This window comes from Symphalangus syndactylus, chromosome 3 (assembly GCF_028878055.3).
Source record: "Symphalangus syndactylus isolate Jambi chromosome 3, NHGRI_mSymSyn1-v2.1_pri, whole genome shotgun sequence".
Lineage (NCBI taxonomy): Eukaryota > Metazoa > Chordata > Mammalia > Primates > Hylobatidae > Symphalangus > Symphalangus syndactylus.
In genome coordinates this window covers 23,608,356-23,629,519 of record NC_072425.2, presented here as the reverse complement: position 1 = coordinate 23,629,519, position 21,164 = coordinate 23,608,356, and the positions used below count along the sequence as shown (strand labels likewise).

The window sequence follows — 21,164 nt, the reverse complement described above, 5'->3', positions numbered from 1 at the left end:
CTTTTACAGGCTGACATAGATGATAGTTGATAGGGCTGGGAGTCCATCCCACAGCCTGTCCTCCCTAAACATTATCCTATCCCCTTCCTGATGTGAATCACCAAGCAAGGGACAACACAATTCATAGATCCAGGACAAGGTTTATGGCACATACTTCTAAGGGGTGGGACCTGGTATGATGGACATGGCATACAAGAGATAGTACATGGTATAGAGTCTGTCACAAAACAGACATGACATGGTGCATGAAGCATGACCCAGGGGTAAGAGGCATGGGATGCCGCTAAAGGGAGACACACAGGACAAAGCAAGAGGAATGCAGGGCCTGGTACATGGCACAGTCACAGGGTATGTGACACTGGGCATGACAAACTCTATGATGCAGAGACATGGTACTTAGGGTTTGAGACTTGAGCTATGGCAACTGGGCAGGCTCTCGGCCACAGTGGGACCCTTTGTCATTGGGGATCCTCCATTATGTTGGTGCCTGGGGCCCCAGCAAGCAATGGCAAGAACCAAGTTTCTCCTCCTCACAAAGGCCTGTTTGTTTTGTTTTGTTTTTTCTTTTTTTTCTCCCTCCTCCTCCCTGTCTCTTTGGATGCCAAAAAGTGGGAGTGTCCCAGCGGAGTGGTGGCCAGAGTAACCCCCCGCCATCCCACCAGCTCTGTCAAGGGTCAAGGCTTGGGGCCAAGCCCATGGCTCAGGAAGGGTTTGCCAGGCCTCCAGATCCGCTCTTTCTGAGATAGCTGTGAGCACCAGTGTTGGCTGGGGCAAAAGCCAGGTAATTTTCCTCTAAGCTGTCCTCCCTCCGCTCCCCTCCCTGCCTGCTGGTGCTGGCTGTGAGCACGTCTGCATTCCAGAGCTTAGGAGAGAGAGTGAGAACCTGCTGCTGTTAAGGTTGAGGAAGTAGATTGCTAACAGCTGCTGTAGGAGGGGGTGGATGTGCGGAAGAGGAGGCCGTGGATTGCAGGCTAACATTTCTTGAGCCTCTTGGCACCTGGCACTCACTACCTCATCTTGTCTCATTTGCACAAAGCCCCAGTAGCCCGGTAAGGAGACAGGTCCAGAGAGGCAAACAACTTGCCTAAGGTCACACAGGGAGGCAGAGCCAAGGCTAGACCTTGGTTTCCCAGAGGCAGGCAGGTGATGTTGTATAGAGGCGATGACACAGGGGATGTTGTTGGGGGCTTAGTGGGCAATGAGACTGCAAGGGCTTGTGGGCCCCAGATCACAGAGGACCGAACTCAGGAGTTCTGACTTCTTTCTGTCTGCACTGAGGTCCATGGAAGGGATGATGCAATCTGTATGGGTGACAGGCCCAGTTCAGGGAGAGTTTAAGGGAGTGAGGGAGCTGATGTTATAATCCCAGGGAAAAGATGGGGACACTGAACCAGGACAGTGGCTGGAGTGTGGGGGTGAGAAGTGGGTATAAAGTGGGGAGGAGGTAAGCTTGGTCTCTGCTCTGGTCTCAGCCTTTATGTACTGTCTTGGTGGGATGACCGTGGTTGGGTCCTGCCTCCAAGGGTATCCCAGAGGGTTCTAGAAGCTCCCACATGGACAGGCACTTGGAGGATAGTGCTGGTGATTGGGCAGGTGCCTGGACGGAGGTGAGGCCTAAAGCACACCCGGGGACAGAAGGCAGCACCCACACGGGAGCCCAACTTCATGCCAGGGACTGTATTTTAGGTGCTGGATCTTGTTTAAATCTTTTGGCTGGCTATGATTATCCTCTAAGCTGGGGAAGGAAGAAAAGCATTCCAGTACTATACCTCTGTTTGGGTTAAAGGAGGGGAAAGTATTTTAAATAAAACCTATTAGAGTTAAAAGGATGAGTAGCAATAACACAGTGCCAGGGGCTCCTTCAGTCCTACCAGACACCCCACCAGGTTGGAATCTTCACCCCATTTTACAGAGGAGGAAATTGAAGTGCCACAGAAGGTGCCACTGGCACAAGTTCCCTGGTGGTAGGGATTTGGGCTCTGTCCAGATTCATCCCTGTACATTTCCTCATATTCCTTAGGTTGGAAGGTCACTTGTCCTCACCCTGTTGGTCATTTTTGGTATCTCCAGCCCACAGAGACTCCGCAGGCACTCCTGGATCCCATTGTCTTTTCCCTCTTCCCTGCACCTGCCCCCTTTTGTCTTTCTCAGGGAGTTCTCCCTGCAGAGTGCTTTTGCAGGGCATGGTCCTCGGATCCCTCACATTTATGGTCTCATTTAATCCTCTCAACTAGCCTTCAAGAAAGGCACTTTGACCCCGATTTTCCACATCCAGACAATGGGCTCACGCTTCCTGCCAGAGCCCAGCAAGGAGGAAATCTTGGCCATAGTTGGTATGGGAGGCTTGGGGACAGAGAAGGGCTTTGTTTGGAGCCAGCAGCAGGAGGGATGTGGCACCATCATCTAATGTCCTGCATCATTCATTGTCCCCATTGGGAAGGTGGTTGGCCTAGGGAAGCTTTCAGCATTCCTGGTAGATCCTAGTGAAGGATGAATCTGATCCCTAGGCAGGCAGGAGGGGACCCTGGCCAGATGCACAAACTCGTTTGCTTTTTGCTGTGTGTCTTTTAGCATCCTTGAGTCCCAGGGCCTGAAGAGTTCTTAGACATGGGCCGATTTTCTTGTCACCTGTGTCCTCTCAACCTCATCACCACTGGGCAGCTCATTATCTCTCTGGAAAAGGGGAAGGAAACCAGTATTTGTCTTTCCATTTTTTTTTTTTAAACTGTGGTAACATACACACAACATAAAATTTGCCATTTAATATGCCAGGCGCGGTGGTTCACACCTGTAATCCTAGCACTTTGGGAGGCCAAGGAGGGCAGATCACTTGAGGTTAGGAGTTCGAGACCAGCCTGGCCAACATGGTAAAACCCTGTCTCTACTAAAAATGCAAAAATTAGCCAGAAATCACTTGAAGCTGGGAGGCGGAGGTGGCAGTGAGCCAAGATCACGCCACCGCACTCTGCCTGGGTGACAGAGAGAGACCCCATCTCAAAAAAAAAAAAAAAAAGAAAGGCATTTTTAACCCTATCTTACACGTAAGGAAATTGAGGCTCAGAGAGATAGAAACTTATCCAAGTCTCTCTTTTAACAATAAAAGCAGCCTCCTTTATATGTGCTTATTCTGTACCAAGCACTGTGCTAAGCCCCAAATGCTCTTTACCGTATTAAATTCACACAACTACCTTAGGAAAAAAGTATTATAATCCACGTTTCATAGATGGGGAAATGGAGGCTTAGAGAGCCAGAGCAACTTGCCCAAAGCCACACTGCTAATAAGTGATAGACTGGGGACTTAAATGCAGGCATTTCTGGTGGGAGCTCTTTCCACGATCACACACAGAAGGTTGCTGTCTTTGTTTTTCTCCATCTTGGAAAGTCCTTCCTCTGCAGAGCAAGAAGCTGCCTCCTGTGGCTTCTCCTGCTCATTCTGGCTCGGTCTGGGGCATTGTAGACCCTGCCTTCCCCTGCGGCTCTGCAGAGCCTGTGTCTCTCCAAAGTCTTCTGCTGGTTCCACGGTCCCAGCATCTGCAGCTGGCCTCCCTGTCTTGCTGCGGATTGGTGTTTGTGCCTGGGCTTCCCAGGGGTGGGTGGTGGGGTGCTGAAGGGGCTAGGACACAGTTATTTGCAGCCCTGGCTACTGAGCCACCACACCTCTCTGGGCCATTTCCTCCCCGAGAGAAGGGGAGACAGACTGCTGAAGTGGGTCCTAGCAAGAAGGGCCCAGAGCTCATACCCATGGCCAAATCTGGCTGCTTCCAAGACATGGGTTCAGGAAGTAGCGAGGCCAGGCCCCTCCAGATGTCCAGCCCTGGGTCCCAGCACTAGGTGGGGTTGGCTCTGAAAGCTGGGAAAAGACCATGGCTTTGGTCCCTGAGACAGTTGGTCTCCTGGAGTTGGCTTCAGCCAAGGCCCGCTGGCCATCTCCCCAACAGCTGGCCGCTCCCAGGATGGACTTGGCCAAAGGAGAAGGCCAGCCAGCCCCGATGGGGAGCACTACCGTCTCATGGAGACCCAGGCCTCAGTTCTGGCCTGGTTGTTGAGAGACCTGAGTTCTAGATCTACTCTGCCAGGCACTTGTTTGACTTTGTGACCCTGAAAAATCACCCTCTTGTTCTTGGTGTGATCATCTACAAAAGAGAAGACAGACTAATGACCACTGCTGCTAATAAGTCCTGCTCTGAACAACATACTCCAACAATCTCACTTCTGTTCCCCCAAAAGTCCTGCAACTGGGCATCACTGTCCCTATTTACAGATGAGTGACCGGAGGCTCAGAGAGGGAAGGTAACTTGCTCCACCTTACACAGCCCAGACCTGAAATCTAGCGTCTCACCGTGAAATCTGTAACCTTTCTCCCGCACCATCACATACCGAAGGCAGGCCTCTGTGCAGAAAACGGGCTGCTCAAAAGAAGAGTGCTTACTTTTGGAGAGCTCCTGTGTGTCACATCCTGGGCTTCCTCACTGCTCCATGCTCTAGGTACCATTCTCCCCCTTTCAGAGATGAGGAAACTGAGGTCTGGATTGCAGGAGCTGAGTCCAGATTCGCAAACCTGTCCACAGGGCTTGCCAGAACTTGTGCAGGCCCTGTCCAGTTCCACTGGGTTTCATAAGTGGCTTTTCTGTTTACTGACCATTGTCCCAATTAGCAAAATCTCTGGTCAGAAGGGCGGGTGCTCCCAGGAGGACCCAGAGAACAGCAGTGAGCCAAAAAGTAAATAGACTCCAAGAGAGGGTTTTCCATGAGTGGCTGGCTGCCTGGAAAATCAAGAACAACAGTGTTTGGAGTGAAGAGAAAAGAACAGGGTGGTGTCTTCCAGGCCCAGCCAAGGCCTTTTTGTACACTGTGACCGGGGATGGAAGGGGCAGGGGAGGCCACCTCCTCTGGTCTCTGGTAGGGGGTCCTGTAGACATACAGAGACCAAGGTTACAGAGGAAAGGAGGGCCCAGAGCTGGTTGTGTTATGGAGATCCTGGGTCAACTACAGGGGAGGGAGAGGTCCCCCAGGGGGACATGGGCTGTATAGCCCCCATCCTGTGGTAGACACAGAGAATCTGCCTACTGTGTGCCTGGAGCTGGGCAGGACCCAGGAATAGCTGAGATCAGAGGTCAAGGAGATCTCCGAGGTGCACAGAAGCACAGAGACCAGGACGTGCTCACATACTGAGTTGGTAGCAGAAGGGCTGCCTCCAAATCAAAGAAACCATGCCAGACCTGAGTGCCATGTGGCCCAGAGTGCAGGTGCCACACCCAGTCCTGCGCTAAGTGGCCACAGCCTGGGGATCTTCCAGGCCTTTGGCCTGGGCACTCACATCAGGTGTGTGAAAGGCTAGAGGGTTTTCCCGGTGTCACCTCCTGCCCTGGCCTGGGAAGTGTCGTGGGGACAGCTGCCCCAGAGACTCCTGGCTGCCAGGCTTGACTTGGGCTTGATTGATTTTGCCTGTTACCTGGAAAGGGCACTGCTGCTCCCTGCCCAGGCCAGTTGGTGCTAGGAGCTCCTGCTTGGTCTCTGCAGACAGAGCCTGGGCTCTGAAGCCAGTCAGACTTGTGTTTGAATCTTGGCAACACCTCTTTCCAGTTGAGTGACTTGAACCTCCCTGACTCTCAGTTTCCCAAGCTGGGCCCAGAGGTGAGGTGGCATGCTGCTATCAGTGACTGCGGTGCCTCCTTCCTCAAGTCAGGGGCTGTGGACTGTCTGATCCAGAAAGACCTGCAGAAGTGACTTGGTCCAATGTGCCCATTTTATAGATGGAACCCTGAAGCTCAGAGACTTGTAGGTCCTGGATTTGGTTGTACAACCAGTGTCTGGGAGTACTCAGGCTAGGAAAGAGGCCTAGAGTCAGAGCATCAGGCCCTACCCTGTATTTTGCATATGAAGACACTGAAACCCAGAAAGGTACAATGACTTGCCCAAAGTCACCAGGAAGTCAGTGTCAGAGCCAGCCCTAGCACACAGGCCTCTTCCTTTCCACCTAGGGGTCCTTCTCTTGTACCTGAATTACCCCATTCCCTTGAACTCATACATCATCTTCCAGGCTGGAAGCAGAGTAAGACAGTGTTGCCCCCATCATGGTCTCCACTCATCAGTGCCCTGTAGCAAGGGCTCCAGGGTCTGTAGTGAGGGCTCCCAGAGGGCAAGGGTGGGGTCTGTTCACCAGCTCTCCCTTATATGGCAGGCAAAGCTGCAGGCCCTTTGTGATCATTAACGTGGTCCCTGGGCTGATGGTCAGTGGCCTTTGGGGCCAAGGTCAAGCCACAGCAGCCTCTCTATTAATCACCAACTATGCAGGTCAGAGTCACACTGCTCCAGAAGGGGCCACTCAGCTGGGCAATTGCTGGCCCAGGTTCAGTCTGGGGGCTGGGCAGCTAAGAAAATTTCTTCCTACTTGTTTGAATTTTCCAAATTGTCTAATGAGCAGGCATCACTATAAGCATATTTTAAAAGGGATTGTTTCTGGATTTGTGTTTTATAAAAGAACAAAACTATATTGGATATACACTTGTAAAGTTTCAAACGCTATGGCAATGCTTTTACAATTTTTTCAGCTAGTATATTGAGGTATAATTTACATAGCATAATGATTCACTCACTAAGTATACATATAGTTCTATGAATTTTAGTAGATTAAATTGGTTGTGTAATCTTCACCATAATCTAGTGTTAGAATATTTTTATCGCTCTGAAAAGTTCCCTTCTGCCGACTGCAGTGATCTAGGCACTTCCTCCAGCCTCAGGCAGCCACGGCAATGTTTGAGGATTAAATTCTCCTCCTTCTTCCCTTTCCAGCAAATGGCCTTAACAGTTTGGTGCTTACCCTCTGGTTTTTTAAGGGTTTATGCAAAAACAGGCACCATTGTAAAAAGGAGAAGAGGAGATGTACTATAGCCATTGTTGTGCAATTGCTTTCTGCACTTGGAGATCTCCCTGTGTTTATTGAGTGCCTACTATGTGCCAGGCGCAATCAGATGTAGCTCATTCTTTTTTCACAGCTGCATAGTGTCCATTGTATGGTGGCTTCATCATTTATTTAACTAGGACATTTGGGTCCTTTCCAGTTTTCTTCAAACAATGCTTCAGTGAACATCCTTGCACATACATTTTTGTGTTTGTTGGTAAGTAATTCTGTAGAAAGTCGAATTGTTGTTGCATTGTGTGTTTTGAGTTTGGACAAATTTTTTATCTAGTGAGGTGAAACTGGTTTATGCTTCCATTAAGAGCCTATGGGAGCTGTGGGGTTTTTAATAATATCATCCTCCAAATGGCTAGGGGGAAGGGAGAGCTCTCTGAATTTAGGCCAGAGCTGGCCCACTGCAGGCTGGGCAGGTCCAGGCCTGGACTTGGAGCCCTGAGAACTCAGGTATCCCTCTGGGGCCCCCCAAAGACACCGAGACAAAGTTCAGACTCTTCAGTGTGGCACAGAGGCCTCAGTGACCCCTGCTGCCGTCTGCAGCCTCCTCTGCTCTTGCTCCCTGTATTTCATACTGGACCCCTGGTAATTCACTGGATATGGTTATGTTTGCCTGCCCTTTGCCTATGCGTCCCCTCCCCCTGGAATGTCTTTTCTTCTTAATCTCCATCCTCCCTGTCCTTCAAGGCCTGGGTCACAAGTCCCTTTCTCCACGAAGCCTTCTTATAATCTCTCCAGCCTGAGTTGTCTTCTCTGTGTTCCTTTAGCCTTTTATCTGAACCACATCCCCCCTTAGGTGGGAGCAAATTGTGGGTGGGAGAGGGCAAACTTCAGCCTCATTAGATAGAGGCTGGACTTCCGGAAGAGCTGGGAAGGGGGACCATAGTTTCTGGGGAGGGGTGGAGAACTCACATTTACCTAGCTGCTGGCCAGGCTATTTTCATACCCACAGACCGATTTAATCCTCAACTACTGTACTCATTTAGTAGATGAGAAGAATAAGACAATGAAAACATGCACAGTGGAGGTGGGAATGAAAGCCAGCTCTCCAACTCTCCAGTCCTCTTTCCTGTCACTGCATCAGGCCGCAGGGTGAAGGGGAGGTCTGGGATACAAAGAGAACTTAGAGGTGGAGCAGTTGGATTCCGTGCAGTGCTAGGAGGGAGGAGAGGGGTTGGAGGAGGTGGGAAGCAGGCCTCCTTCAGTTTGGATAGCACTTCCCCTAACCCAATGACTCTAGTGGGAGGGTGGAGGGATGGGGATGGGAAGGGAGCCTGGGAGTGAGGAGGAAAGGCAAACTCTGTCTTCCCCCAGGGGAGTCAATGAATACTACCTAAAATGGAAACCAAACAAAACAACTTCAAGAAGTAACAAGGGCTTGCTTAGAGACATGAAGGTAAACCCTGAACGATCAGCTAAAAGAGGTAGATAGCAGTGGTTGCCCCTGGGGAGAGGTAAATGTGATGGAGAGGGAACAACTGTGTACAAACATGTGACTTTACGTTTTGATCAAAATAAGACTTTTAAAAAACAAACACATTTTAAAAAGAAGGAAAGAAAAGTAGGAGGGGCTATCCCAGGAGCTGAGCGTTCTGCCCCGCACCTCTGAGTCCTGCTGGCTTCACCTGCCCACGGGAGCCAGGTGCCCTGCCCTACTGCGGTGCATGCTGCCTGGTGGGGGTTCTGCCCAGGCCCACTACTGCCCGAGTTCAAATCCTGGCAGCACCATTTATAAGCTGTGTGCAAGTTGCTTCACCACTCTGCGCTGTTCCCCCCTCTGTAAAATGGGTTGGCCGTTGTACCCTCTCTGAAAAGGATGTGCTGATGCCTCGGTGAAAAGCTTTCAAAAACTGTTAGTTCATGTTATTTTTTTGCTGGAGATGTTAGGTGCGGAGAGGAGAGGGGGCTTGCGTGCGTCACAGGAGGCTCAGCTGGGCTCGCCGCCTTTCGTGCCTGCGCCCACTTAGCGTGCACAGAGCTAGCGCCTGCTGTATGCCAGGCCCGGTGCTGGGTCTCCGCCCCGGAGCTGGGATGCAGGGGCTGCCGCGCCCTGTCAGGTCGATCCCGGTGGGAACCCAGATGTCTCCAAGATCCGAGACAGATCCCCGCCCCGCGCCCTCCCTGCGAGGCGGTCCCCGGCTTGGGCGGGATGGGCGGGCGGCTACTTAAGGTCGGCAACCCGAGGCCGCGGCTGCCGACTGGGTCCCCTGCCGCTGTTGCCACGATGGCTCCGCACCGCCCCGTGCCCGCGCTGCTCTGCGCGCTGTCCCTGGCGCTGTGCGCGCTGTCGCTGCCTGTCCGCGCGGCCACTGCGTCGCGGGGGGCGTCCCAGGCGGGGGCGCCCCAGGGGCGGGTGCCCGAGGCGCGGGTGAGTGCCCGGGGGGCCCCGGGGCTCCCGGAGTAACTCTCTATTGTAAGTTCTTGCAGATACAGCGCTAGGAAAAGGGGAGTAATTCAGGTCTAGAATGGAAAAACTGTTTTGTTGCTTTGTAAGTATCTCTTGCTGCTTCCGGGGCTCTGGCTCGCAGACGAGGGTGGGAGCCTCGGGGCCCTGGCTGTTCCTTCCCAGGAAGCTAACCTCACCTTGGCCGGATTTCTTTTCCCCTGCCCCCCTCTAACATCTTACCTCCTGCCTCCTGATTTCTCCTTTTCCTTCTCTGATTTATTCTCCCCTCTGCCTCACTTCTCTCCTTCCCTCTTTTGATGTCTTCTTCCATTGACTATTCCTTGCTCTCATTTGATCTCTCTCCTTCTCCAATATTTCCTTCTTTCTTGTATGACCTCGCCTGTCTGCTTATGGTCATTACTATCATTTCTTCTCTCCTTTCTGCTGTCTTCCCTGCCCTGTCTGGTTTCGTGTTTTTCTACCCTTCTGCCTGAGTTCTTCTCCCCGCCTCGTTTCTCTGACTTCTCCCCTCGGATTTTTACTCCCACCAGATCTCTTCTCGGCCGGAGGTGACCTGCACCTGCTGATTTTTGTCCTCGACTCCAGTCTAACCCTCCTGCGCCCTCCCCGGCCCCAGCCCCAGTGCATGTGTAATAGCCTCCCCATTTTTAACCACCTCATCTCCAACAGCCTCCTGCAGACCCTGGTGCATCCTCTTCTCCTCTTCCAAGAAATGAAATTTGGGGGTGGGGTGTTGTGGGGCAGGAGGGAGGAGGCAGACAGCTCAGGAGGCCACTTGGGCTCAGCCATTTGGACCCTTCTTGGGGGTATGATGGGGATGGGTGCAGAGGAGAGGGGGCTCCTGTGGATCACAGGAGGCTCAGGTAGGCTCACCTCGGTTTGCGAGTGCACCCACTTAGCGTGCACAGAGCTAACGCCTGCTGTCTGCCAGGCCCCATGCTGGAAATCTTTCCACTTCCAAAGAGCAAAAGCAAGCAGGCTGTGTGAACTTCGGTCAGTCCCCTCCCCTTTTTGAGCCTCAGTTTCTCTATATGCAGATTGGGGTTGGAAAATGAGCTCTCAGAGGGCCCTTTAGTTTTAAGAGCCATTGAAGATGCTGGAAGGGAGCAAGCTGAAGCCCTGGGGACCCTTAGATTTACTATTGCCATCTGAGGGGTCTACCCATAGTCCCAGAGCTTGTGATCTTGGAGCCTGGGGCAACCCCTGCTACGCTGTTTCCTAGCTGGAGGTCCCTGGCAGAGTCCCTTCACCTCTCTGTGCCTCCGTTATCACATCCAATTGGCAATAAGAAAAGAAGGGAGGCTGGGCGCAGTGGCTCACGCCTGTAATCCCAACACTTTGGGAGGCCGAGGCAGGTGGATCACCTGAGGTCAGGAGTTCCAGACCAGCCTGACCAACTTGGCGAAACCCCGTCTGTACTAAAAATACAAAATTATCCAGGCATGGTAGCGCATGCCTGTAGTCCCAGCTACTCAAGAGGCTGAGGCAGGAGAATCACTTGAACCCAGAAGCCGGAGGTTGCAGTGAGTCGAGATTGCACCATTGCACTCCAGCCTGGACGACAGTGCGAGACTCTGTCAAAAAAAGGAAGAAAGAAAGAGAGAGAGAGAGAAAGAAAGAAAGAAAGAAAGAAAGAAAGAAAGAAAGAAAGAAAAAGAAAAGAAAAGAAAAGAAAAGAAAGGAGCAGGGAGGTGGAGCCCTCTGTACCCTCCATCACCAGAAAAAGCTGAAGACGGGCTGAGTAGGAGGGACAGATGCTGGCCAGGGCACAAGATTTGAAGCATAAAACTCTTGCCCTGTTTGCTGACTCATTGAGACAGGGTGCTCAGAAGGGGATAGACTTGCCTGGGGCGTGGGGAGAGCAGGAGGCTCAAGTGAGATGCTCTTGGTGCTGGAAACCGCCCTCCCTCGTGCCCGGGGTCTCTCCCTGCCAGGACCCTGCCCCGCTTAGGCTCTGCCCTGTCTCATCCCAGCCCAACAGCATGGTGGTGGAACACCCCGAGTTCCTCAAGGCAGGGAAGGAGCCTGGCCTGCAGATCTGGCGTGTGGAGAAGTTCGATCTGGTGCCCGTGCCCACCAACCTTTATGGAGACTTCTTCACAGGCGACGCCTACGTCATCCTGAAGACAGTGCAGCTGAGGAACGGAAATCTGCAGTACGACCTCCACTACTGGCTGGGTGAGGCTGGCCCTGCCCAGCCCCTGCCCCAGCCCCCATTCTGAACAGTGCAGACCTTTGGGGCATGGTCCCCAGGAAGGGAACTGATTATTGAGCACCTAGTATGTGCCAGGCCCTTGACTGGTGGTTCATGCCCTGAGACTCTAGAGCCAGCCTGGCCAAGTTCACACCCCCACTCTGCCCCGACCCATGTTCTGTCCTTTGGCAAATCACTCAGTGTCCCTGTGGAGTGGACATGATGATAGCTCTGCACTACCTCACAGGAGTGTTGTGAGCGTTAAACACCTTACTGTGACACTCAGAACTGTGGGTGAATTGGAGACCCTGGACCTCTCTACAACTTCCCTGGCCCAGCTCCAGGCACTCCCAAGTTTGTCCTTGAGTCAGGAGCCCAGAGTCCCTGCCACACCTCTGCTGTGGGATGCTATAAGTTCTTCCCCCTTGCTGAGCCTCAGTTTCCTAATCTGTGAATTGATCTGATGCTCCCAGTCCTGAGTTTATGCTCAGGAGGGCTGAGAATGAACATAAGGGAATGTGACAGAGCTGGGAGGATGCTTAGAGAAAAACGAGGCCCATCGTCCCATTATACAGATGGATTAACTGAGGCTTACAGAAGGCAAGGGCTTTCTCAGCCTCTACAGCTAGGTCAGGGCAGTGCTGGGGTTCCTCCTCCTCCTCCTCTTCCCCAGGGGTCTGGGATACTTCTGGAAAGCCAGGCTCATGTTGCTCTGATGTCCCCTAGGCAATGAGTGCAGCCAGGATGAGAGTGGGGCGGCCGCCATCTTTACTGTGCAGCTGGATGACTACCTGAATGGCCGGGCCGTGCAGCACCGTGAGGTCCAGGGCTTCGAGTCGGCCACCTTCCTAGGCTACTTCAAGTCTGGCCTGAAGTACAAGGTGGGTTGGGCCCCACCTTGCTTGAGCGGTAGGGACAGATGCACCAGTAACAGGGCTCACTCAGGCCCATCTATCTTTCGGCCTTGTGATGCAGTGGGCAGACCGATCAGGGGTCAGGCTTTGGAGTCAACCAACGTTGCATTTAAATCCTGGCCTCTTTCTACCTGTGTGAACTTGGACAAACCACACTGCCTTTCTGAGCCTCTGGTTCCTTATCTTAAAATGGGGAGAAGAAAATTCCCTGTAAGTTCATAGTGTTGTCTTCCTAGCCCCAACAGTGAGGAGTGGGCCAGAGGTGAAAATCCAGTTCTTCTTGCAGGCCCCGGGGAGCTTTGGCCTAGTCCTGTTCTGGTACCCCTTAATTCTTAAGGCCTTGCCAACAGAGGGCCCTGTGTTATGTATTTAATAGGGCATTGCTAGTCACATCCCTCTTTCTGTTCACTAGAATCCCCTTTGAACTTGAACTCTTCAGAGTCTGGACCAAGACAGAGCTCTTTTCCCAAGCTCCTAGCCAGGTGGGGCAGAGCAAAGCCAAACTGGGAGCTCCAAGAGGCTGCACCCTAATATGCTGGTGACTTCCTGCAAGCCACTTGACCTCCTTGAGCCTCCCTTTCCTCTCTGGTTACCTGAGAGCCAGTTGTACCTGCCCTACAGGGCTGGGAGAGGATTTGGTGTGGGGGTGGCTGGGAAATGCCTTGTGTGGGGCTTGGCCATCTGGAAGGGCTATGGGAACACTGTAGTTTTACAAAGCTGGGGTTTTCCTTGGTCAGGATAGAGAAGGGGATCACAGGCTTTCACAGCCAGGTGGGCCTTAATGTCAGAGTCCAAATCTCATTTTACCAGGGGAGAAGGGGAACTGAGACACAGAAAGTGTTAAGCAATTGGCCCAGAGTCACACAGCGAATTGGTGCCAGACCCAGGACTGGAACCCAGATGTTCTGACTCTTAGCATTATTTCCACTAAACCAACATACCTCTAATGACCAGGGTCCTAGGGTAGGGTCCAAGCCTGTCTGTGCTGCTGATGTGCTGTGTTGACCTTAGAGAAGTCACTGTTCCTCTCTGGACCTCAGGATCATCTATGTCAATGGAGTGGTGACCTTGTCTGCCCTGGTGAGGCACAAAAGATTTAATGATGGGAAAGCGCCAATAAGATTCAGATAGCAACGGGCAGGGTGTGTCCTGGGAACCCGCAGTCCAGGGCTGGGCAGGGCTGGGCTGGATTCCCTGGAGCCCCCTGTGTGCCAGTTTCTCCTTGCACTGAGCTCCTCCTGCTGAGGTGTCCAGCTCTGCCTTCTTCCCACAGCCCTTTCTGGGGCCTTGATACCTTGCAGAAGGAGAGGTAAGAAGTTTGGGAGCCAGGCCCCTGAGCTGGAGAACGACCAGGTCTTTTTGCAACTTCTGGAGCAAGAAGTGGAAAGAACACTTGCCCAGGAATCAGAGAGATTGGGATTCAGGTCAGAAGGCTACCTCCTGTAATTGCTGTGAGACTTTGGGCAAGTCTTGTATCTTTGGGTGGGTATTCTCAATCACCCTCCATTCATCATTCATTCAACAAATATTTACTGAGCCTCAATAACAGCAGCACCAGCTCATTGTTGCTACACTCTGGCAGATATGGTACTGGGAATGTAGGTTGTCTCGTTTCAGCCTCACAACTGTCCTGGGAGGTAAGTAATTCCAATTCCATTTTACAGTTGAGACTGGAGGCTCAGAGAGGTCACATAAGCTATATTCAAACCAGGATTGTGTTCCCTTAACTCTGCCAGGCCCTGTGATGGGTGCTGGGGTGCCCAAGTGAAGAAGGTAGGTCCCTGCCCTTGAGAGTGTCCTGAGGAGTTGGGGAGACTGGCAGGCTCACGAAGAGTTAATCTATTGCCTCCAGGTGGGGTGACGTGGGATCCCAGGGAGTGCTCAGCTCTGAGAGGGGTTCTGGGATGAGATAGGTGAGTAGGTGTTTGCTAATCTATATTGTCCTAGTCACCGTTTCTTAGGGCATAACCTGACAGTCTAACATGGTTACAAATATGAGAGTTCTCATATACACAGGAAGGGTGATTTTCCAGGTCAGAGAATGTTGCAGAGCAGGTCATAGGCTCCCCGGATTTTTAGGAATAAACAAGGATGATAAGAACCCTTACTGTGTGTTAAGCCTTGACTACAAGATCTCATTTAATTCTCACTGTAGCCTTTAGGGTGGATGGTAATGCTCCATTTCATAGATGAGGAAGCTGAGGCTCAGAGGAGCAAACTAACTTGCCTAAGTTCACACAGCTAGTAAAAGGTGCTTATCATTGAATACTTATCTATTACTTTCTGTGTGTCAGGGACTCTTCTGGGTGCTTTACTCATTTAACTCATTTTACCCTAACAGGTAGGGTATCTGTTAGCACCATTTTATAAATGAGGCTACTAAGGCACAGAGATGTTAAGCAACTTTTCCAAGGTCACACAGCTAGTAAATGATTGGACCAGTGTGCAAACCCAGGTGTGAAGGGCCTAGCACAGACTTGGTTCAGAGTAGACATTTGAAGGCTCCCTGATCTTTGATACTAGCTCGGATATGGCCTGGGATCTACTTGGATAGCTAGGTTCCCTGGCCCCTGATGATTTTCCAGGATGTTCTTGGATCACACTCGAGGAAAGCTCCAGCTGGGCCCAGATTTGGGGCTTCCGTCCTGAAAGGCGCTGGCTCCTGGTGCGAATGGGAGGCCCAGGGCTGGTCCTGTTTACCACCTTCTGCAAGTCCTCAGGCTGCCCCCGCACTTGGCAGGTCCAGCCCAAGGTTCTCGCCCCGGAGCCCTCATCAATTATAGATCCTGGAGGAGCAGGGCTTGTTACGCAAGACTTGTTCCTGTGAAAGCCTCTTCCTCTGAGCCAATTCTGTCCTCGGAGTGTGAGAAGGGGCAGGGAGGGGACAGTGAACCACTAGAAAGGGCTGACATGGAGCTTGGCCCTCTTGTTCTATGACCCCCAAATCCTTAGATCACTGCCCTGCAAGAGAGTTCAGAATCCCTTGATTTCCCGCCCCTCCTCCTCCCACTCCGCAGACCCCCATTTTTGGACTGAATCCTGGAGACCCCCTGGGGCTGGGTTATTTGAAACCCATTGTTCAAATGGAATCTGGGCTAGGCAGAGGCCTAGGAGCCCTTGGACCTGAGGAGCACAATTGGGAACCCATAGAATCACTGGAACCTTTCTGTCCTCCCTCCCTCCTATTCCTTAGATAAGGAGCTCTGAGTTTAGAGGGTGGAGGGGCCCAAGCCCAATCAATTCATTTTTCTTTGTTTTAGAAACAGTTTAACTTTTGTTTTCATGTAAATCTTCATTGCTTCTTTTCCCCCGTCTTCTGACTACAAGAGTAATATAAGCTTATTGTAAAATGTCAAACATTATAGAAATATAGGTTCTAGAAAATAAAAGCCCTCCCAACATGATTCTTCCCTTGGAGATATAAATCATATAGTGGCTAATTTCTTTCTGTCTCTCTGAATGTATATAGGTAGACAGACACACATATATGTAATCACTTTAATTTGGAAAGTGGCTTTTAAAACAATTAATCCTGTAGAATTTTGTTCAAATAATTTGATGCCACTCTTGCCCACCTAATGATTAGACCATAGAAAGCAACAATCAATGCTAAAGATTATAGTCAAAAACAGGAAAAGCTTCAAAAAACTTCTTTCCCCTGCCCTTGTAGATCCGCTAATGTCTTCTAAGAACTTGCTTTAATTTATTTTTGTTAATTAATCTTTCCAATTCTAATTTCCTAGACCAGTAAAATTAGAGGAGTTAATTAATCAGGAAGCTCATGGCTGCAATAATTCAACATCAAGAATTATTTTATAAGGCCGGATGCGGTGGCTCATGCTTGTAATCCCAACACTTTGGGAGGCCGAGATGGGCGTATCATTTGAGGTCAGGAGTTCAAGACCAGCCTGGCCAACATGGTGAAACCCCGTCTCTACTAAAAATACAAAAATTAGCTGGGTATGGTGGTGGGTGCCTGTAATTCCAGCGACTTAGGAGGCTGAGGCAGGAGAATCGCTTGAATCCGGGAGGCAGAGGTTGCAGTGAGCCGAGATCGTGCCACTGCACTCCAGCCTGGGCGATGGAACGAGACTCAGTCTCAAAAAAAAAAAGAATTATTTTATAAATAAATACAGAGAATTTTTAAGAAGTGAGATTTATGACATGAAGCAACCCTTTTCCTTTTTAAAAAATAGGGTAAAGATTTTAATAACAAAAATTAAAGGCATATTTCAACAAGTAAAATATTTAGAGGGGTAAAAATTTTTTCTTTCCTCCCATTTCCTTATCTCCGAGCAATCAATAGAAACAGTTAGTGAGTCCTTCTAGCACGTTTTGGAAAAGGTTTGCACAGCCACTCTCTCATTATATCCAGCTGAATGAAGTCCCCTGGTCAGGAGTTCCTAGGCTGACAGTTGAATGAGGCTGGGTCCCTGGAAGGGGGATCTTGGGGACAGAACCCAGCACTGCCGCCCAGCACTGGGCTCTGGACACAATGCTTAATCTCTTTGAATCTCGGTTTCCTTGCCTTTGAAGTGGGATAATTATTAATAGTTCCTGCATCAGGAGCTTGTTGTCAGGACTTCGTTGCATGCACTTAAAGCAGGTGCCCCAGCTTTGGCAAAGCTCTGTAAGTGGCAGCCACTGTGCTTGTTTCAGGGAAGCACAGCTGAGCACAGGTGAGCACAGGGTGTTGCATTTTCTTCCCTGGCTGCTCTTCCTCACTTGCTCTGCGCAGACTTGGTTACATCACTCTCAGAACCCTCCTGTCTTTCTGCGCTTCCCCTGCATTGCCCTGACCTATGTCCTTTGCACTCTGCCTGGCTCTCCAATCCCAGGCCTCACGGCCATCCAGCCCCCAGGCCCCCTCTGCTGTGACTGCAGTTGTGAGTGATGCTGGTTGGTCCCTCACCCCAGAGGCCCAACTCACTCCTTCCTGGTGATGGAAAAAGTTACTGTCTTACTTCCGTTTTGGGCAGCAAATTCAGGAGTAGAAGTCACAGTCTTACCCCTTGCTCCACACGGAGGTCAGTCATAGCGTGGCCAACCCACAGCACCCTTGGAGGGGCCCTGGAAGCAGGGTGGAAAGACAGGTTGTCAGCTCTATGAGCACTGACCGCCCTGCTAGGCCCAAGGAACTCTTGAAAGGCCTTAGCTGAGACCAAGAAGGGATACCAGGGGGTCCTCCAGCCACTGGCAACCTAAAAACATCCATTACTTGAAAGAGGGCTCTGAATAGTGGCTTGTTCCTGCCTCCCATCCTGGATGACTGAGTGATCTTTGCTCTAAGAAAACCTGATTTTGGCTGGCACAGTGGCTCATGCCTGTAATTCCAGCACTTTGGGAGGCCAAGGTGGGAGGATGACATGATGCCAGGAGTTCGAGACCAGCCTGGCCAACGTGGTGAAACTTCGTCTCTACAAAAAATACAAAACTTAGCTGGGCATGGTGGTGCACATCTGTAATCACAGCTACTCGGGAGGCTGAGGCACAAGTATCACTGGAACCCAGGAGGTGGAGGCTGCAGTGAATTAAGATTACACCACTGCACTCCAGCCTGGGCAACAGAGTGGGAAAACCTGATATTGAGAGAAGAATGTGGATCTTACAGATTCAGACATGCCTGGGTTTGAATTCTAGCTCCACCACCTACCATCTGTACGATCTTGGGCAAGTCCTGTCACCTGTGGGCCCCATTTTGCACATCCGTGCGATGGAGCAATGATGCCTCCCTTGCAGGCGATGCGCGAAGAATGCCCGGCACAGTGGGCATCATCATTTCACAAACACATATACTGCTGACTATGGGAAGACATAGCAGGAGCCCAGTATACACGGACTGCCTTTGCCCCTTGCCCTCCTGGAGTCTATGCGGCTAGAATTAGACTTAGCACAGTGGGCTGAGGGGCCCTGGATGGGGTGGCTGCATTGCTGGCCTGAGTGGAAGCCCTCTGCTTCCACCCCCATGTGTCTCCGGAGCAGGGAGACAAGCACCTGACTGGGAGGAGGAAACAAGGTTTCCAGCCTTGGCTTAGCCACACACTTGCTGAGCGCCCTTGAGTAAGTCACTTCACTTCTCTGGGCTTCAGTTTACCATGGGTAAAGTGGGGTGCTGTAGAAGGACCTTTCCAACTCTGATTTGACAACTCTGGGGTGTGGAGCTGGGGACTGCTCACAGGACAGCCCAGCTGACTTTCCTTGGCTTGCTCCTGAGTGAGAGCAGTTGTGACTGCAGCAGGGAAGCTCTCCTGAACGCCCTGCTCTGGGATGCAGTAATGATTACAGAGGGTTGGGGAGCAGGAGCTTGTGTCTCCACTTCAGAAAGGAGAGGCCTGAGGCTTGGAAAGGGCAAGTGACTTACCCAAAGCCATCCAGCATTGTTGTGGTGGGGCACCTGTCCCTTACCCATAGCTGCTCTGAAGGGACTGCTGGGTGGGAGTTGCTGCGGTACCGTAGGGGAAAGCAGAAGGGTGGCATGGGCTGGAACAATCCAGAAAGACTTCCCAGAGAGCCTTGAAGGATGAGAAAGATTTAGATTAGTACCTCTCAAAGTGGCTTTTGCAAAATACTCAAGCTGGAGGCAGGATATGGTGAAGAAAAGTGGTTCTTGGGCTGGGTTCAGTGACTTGCTCCTGTAATCCCAGCGCCCAAGGGTCTCTTGAGGCCAGGAGTTCAAGACCAGCTTAAGCAGCATAGTGAGACCCCATGTCTACAATAAAATAAAATAAGTAAGCTGGGCACAGTGACTCATGCCTGTAGTCTTAGCCACTCGAGAGGCTGAGATGGGAGGATCATTCAAGTCCAGGAGTTTGAGGTTACAGTAAGCTGTGATTATACCAGTGCACTCCAGCCTGGGACAGAGTGAGACCCTGTTGAAAGGAAGGAAGAGAGAGAGAGAGAGAGAGGAAGGAAGGAGAGAAAGAAAAGAGAAAGAGAGAGAGGAAGGAAGGAAAGGAAAGAAAGAGGGAAAGAGAATGAAAGAAAGAAAAAAGAGGGAAAGAAAGAAAAGCAGTTCTTGGTTCAATAAGATAGGGAAATGCTGTATAAAACAAAAGGCAAGCAGGTGTATTCACCCTAGGATTTGATAGAGCCTTTATTATGCACATGCGCATTGTATAACAGTCAGGGAGGGCGAGTGAGAAGCATTCCCTATGCTTATTTGACTGTGGAACTCTTTCCTTGCAGAATGTCTTAGGGGACTAGTGTGCCTTTGGGAAATGCTGATTTTGAGGAAGGAATTGTTGCAGTTTTTTTGATTTAGAAAGTGGCTGCAGGGGTCTTTGTTAGTGGAATATGGGATTCAAAGGGGTGGCAGAAAGATGCAGTGGGCAGGGAATCTCTCACTTCTTAGCTGTGTGGCCTTGGGCAAGTTTTATTCCTTTCCTAAACCTCAGTTTCCTACTCTGAAATGGGCATAAGAATGTTCCAGTCTCAAACAAGATAATGAGTATGAAAGTCCTGAGTTAATTGAGAATCACTGTGTTGCTGGAAAGCCACTGGTCCACAAGCCAGAGTTTCCTTTACCTCAATTCTATCCCCTTCTTCCATATCTGCTTCCCTGGGGCTAATGCTGTCTCTTTGGCCCCACAGAAAGGAGGTGTGGCATCGGGATTCAAGCATGTGGTACCCAACGAGGTGGTGGTGCAGAGACTCTTCCAGGTCAAAGGGCGGCGTGTGGTCCGTGCCACCGAGGTACCTGTGTCCTGGGAGAGCTTCAACAATGGTGACTGCTTCATCCTGGACCTGGGCAACGTGAGTCCTGCTTTCCTCTTTCCCAGGAGCCACTGAGGTGCTCCTGGTCTGACCAGGGACTTGGGTGCATCCATGCGAACAAATGCATAGACACAGATGGGCAAACCACAGGGACCAGCATTGTTCATGTACAGATATGTCTGTATGCAAAGACTCCCACAAATGTAGACTCAAGCACCCACCATGGATATAGTGCGTACTTGGACTTTGATTGACGTATAGACTTCCTGGCACCTTCTGTTCATAGGTACATCTTGTGTCCTTTTTCACATGCTTATAAATACGTAACAGTCATGGGCAAACACTCTGGGCTTTTGCCCAGCACATGCGCACCATCATGAATGCCCACACATGTATACTCAGGTATGTTGTTTAAGGTCCCGCATGTGTATGTCACACAAGTAGTTGCACATGCCCATGATCTATGACAACGTGTGTGGGATGCCCTTACCCAGGCCCACCTTATAGATGTGTGATGCTTTGTACACACTCGTCTCACAAATTCCTGTGAGCGCAGACCTGCAAATGGACACGGCCCTTCTACCCCAAAGCTCATATTCTTATACACCTGTGATATAATATCTGTGCAAACATGAGCACACACTGATTTAGTGTAAGCTTTTTATTAAAGCATCATAGGCACACAGAGGAGTGTGTGAATCCTGAGTGTACAGCTTGATGGATTACACAGAGCGAACACACTCACATAACACTGGATCATGAAGCGGAACCTCACCGGCCCCTAGAAGGCCCCTTTTGCCCCCTTTCGGTGCCCTCACCCCAAGGGCAAACATCATCCTGAACTTTCTCAACAGCATAGATGAGTTTTGCCTGTTTCTGAACTTTATAGACACGGAACCTTGTTCTTTTATGTCTGACCTTTTGCTCAACATTACATTTCTGAGATGCATCTGTATTGTTGCATTTAGTTGTAGATCGTTCATTTGCCTTGCTGTGGAAGATTCAGTTGTGTGGGTGTACCAC

The 21,164-nt window shown here is 50.8% G+C and overlaps 1 protein-coding gene across 7 annotated transcripts in view; it reads left to right on the top strand.

Moving 5' to 3' along the window:
• The window catches only part of GSN (gelsolin), a 62,778-nt gene that overhangs the window by 20,579 nt on the left and 21,035 nt on the right, over nucleotides 1-21,164 (top strand). For 3 of the 7 annotated variants that reach the window (XM_063636054.1, XM_063636055.1, XM_055271261.2), the window contains 3 exons: nucleotides 11,294-11,498; nucleotides 12,241-12,395; nucleotides 20,019-20,180. In XM_063636054.1, the coding sequence (XP_063492124.1) occupies nucleotides 11,303-11,498; nucleotides 12,241-12,395; nucleotides 20,019-20,180 (513 nt within the window). In that variant the 5' untranslated portion in view covers nucleotides 11,294-11,302. Of the gene's footprint in view, nucleotides 1-8,729; nucleotides 9,282-9,331; nucleotides 9,403-11,254; nucleotides 11,499-12,240; nucleotides 12,396-20,018; nucleotides 20,181-21,164 lie in introns of those variants that run through there. The other 4 variants (XM_063636052.1, XM_055271260.2, XM_055271263.2 and 1 more) reach the window with 4 other exon arrangements.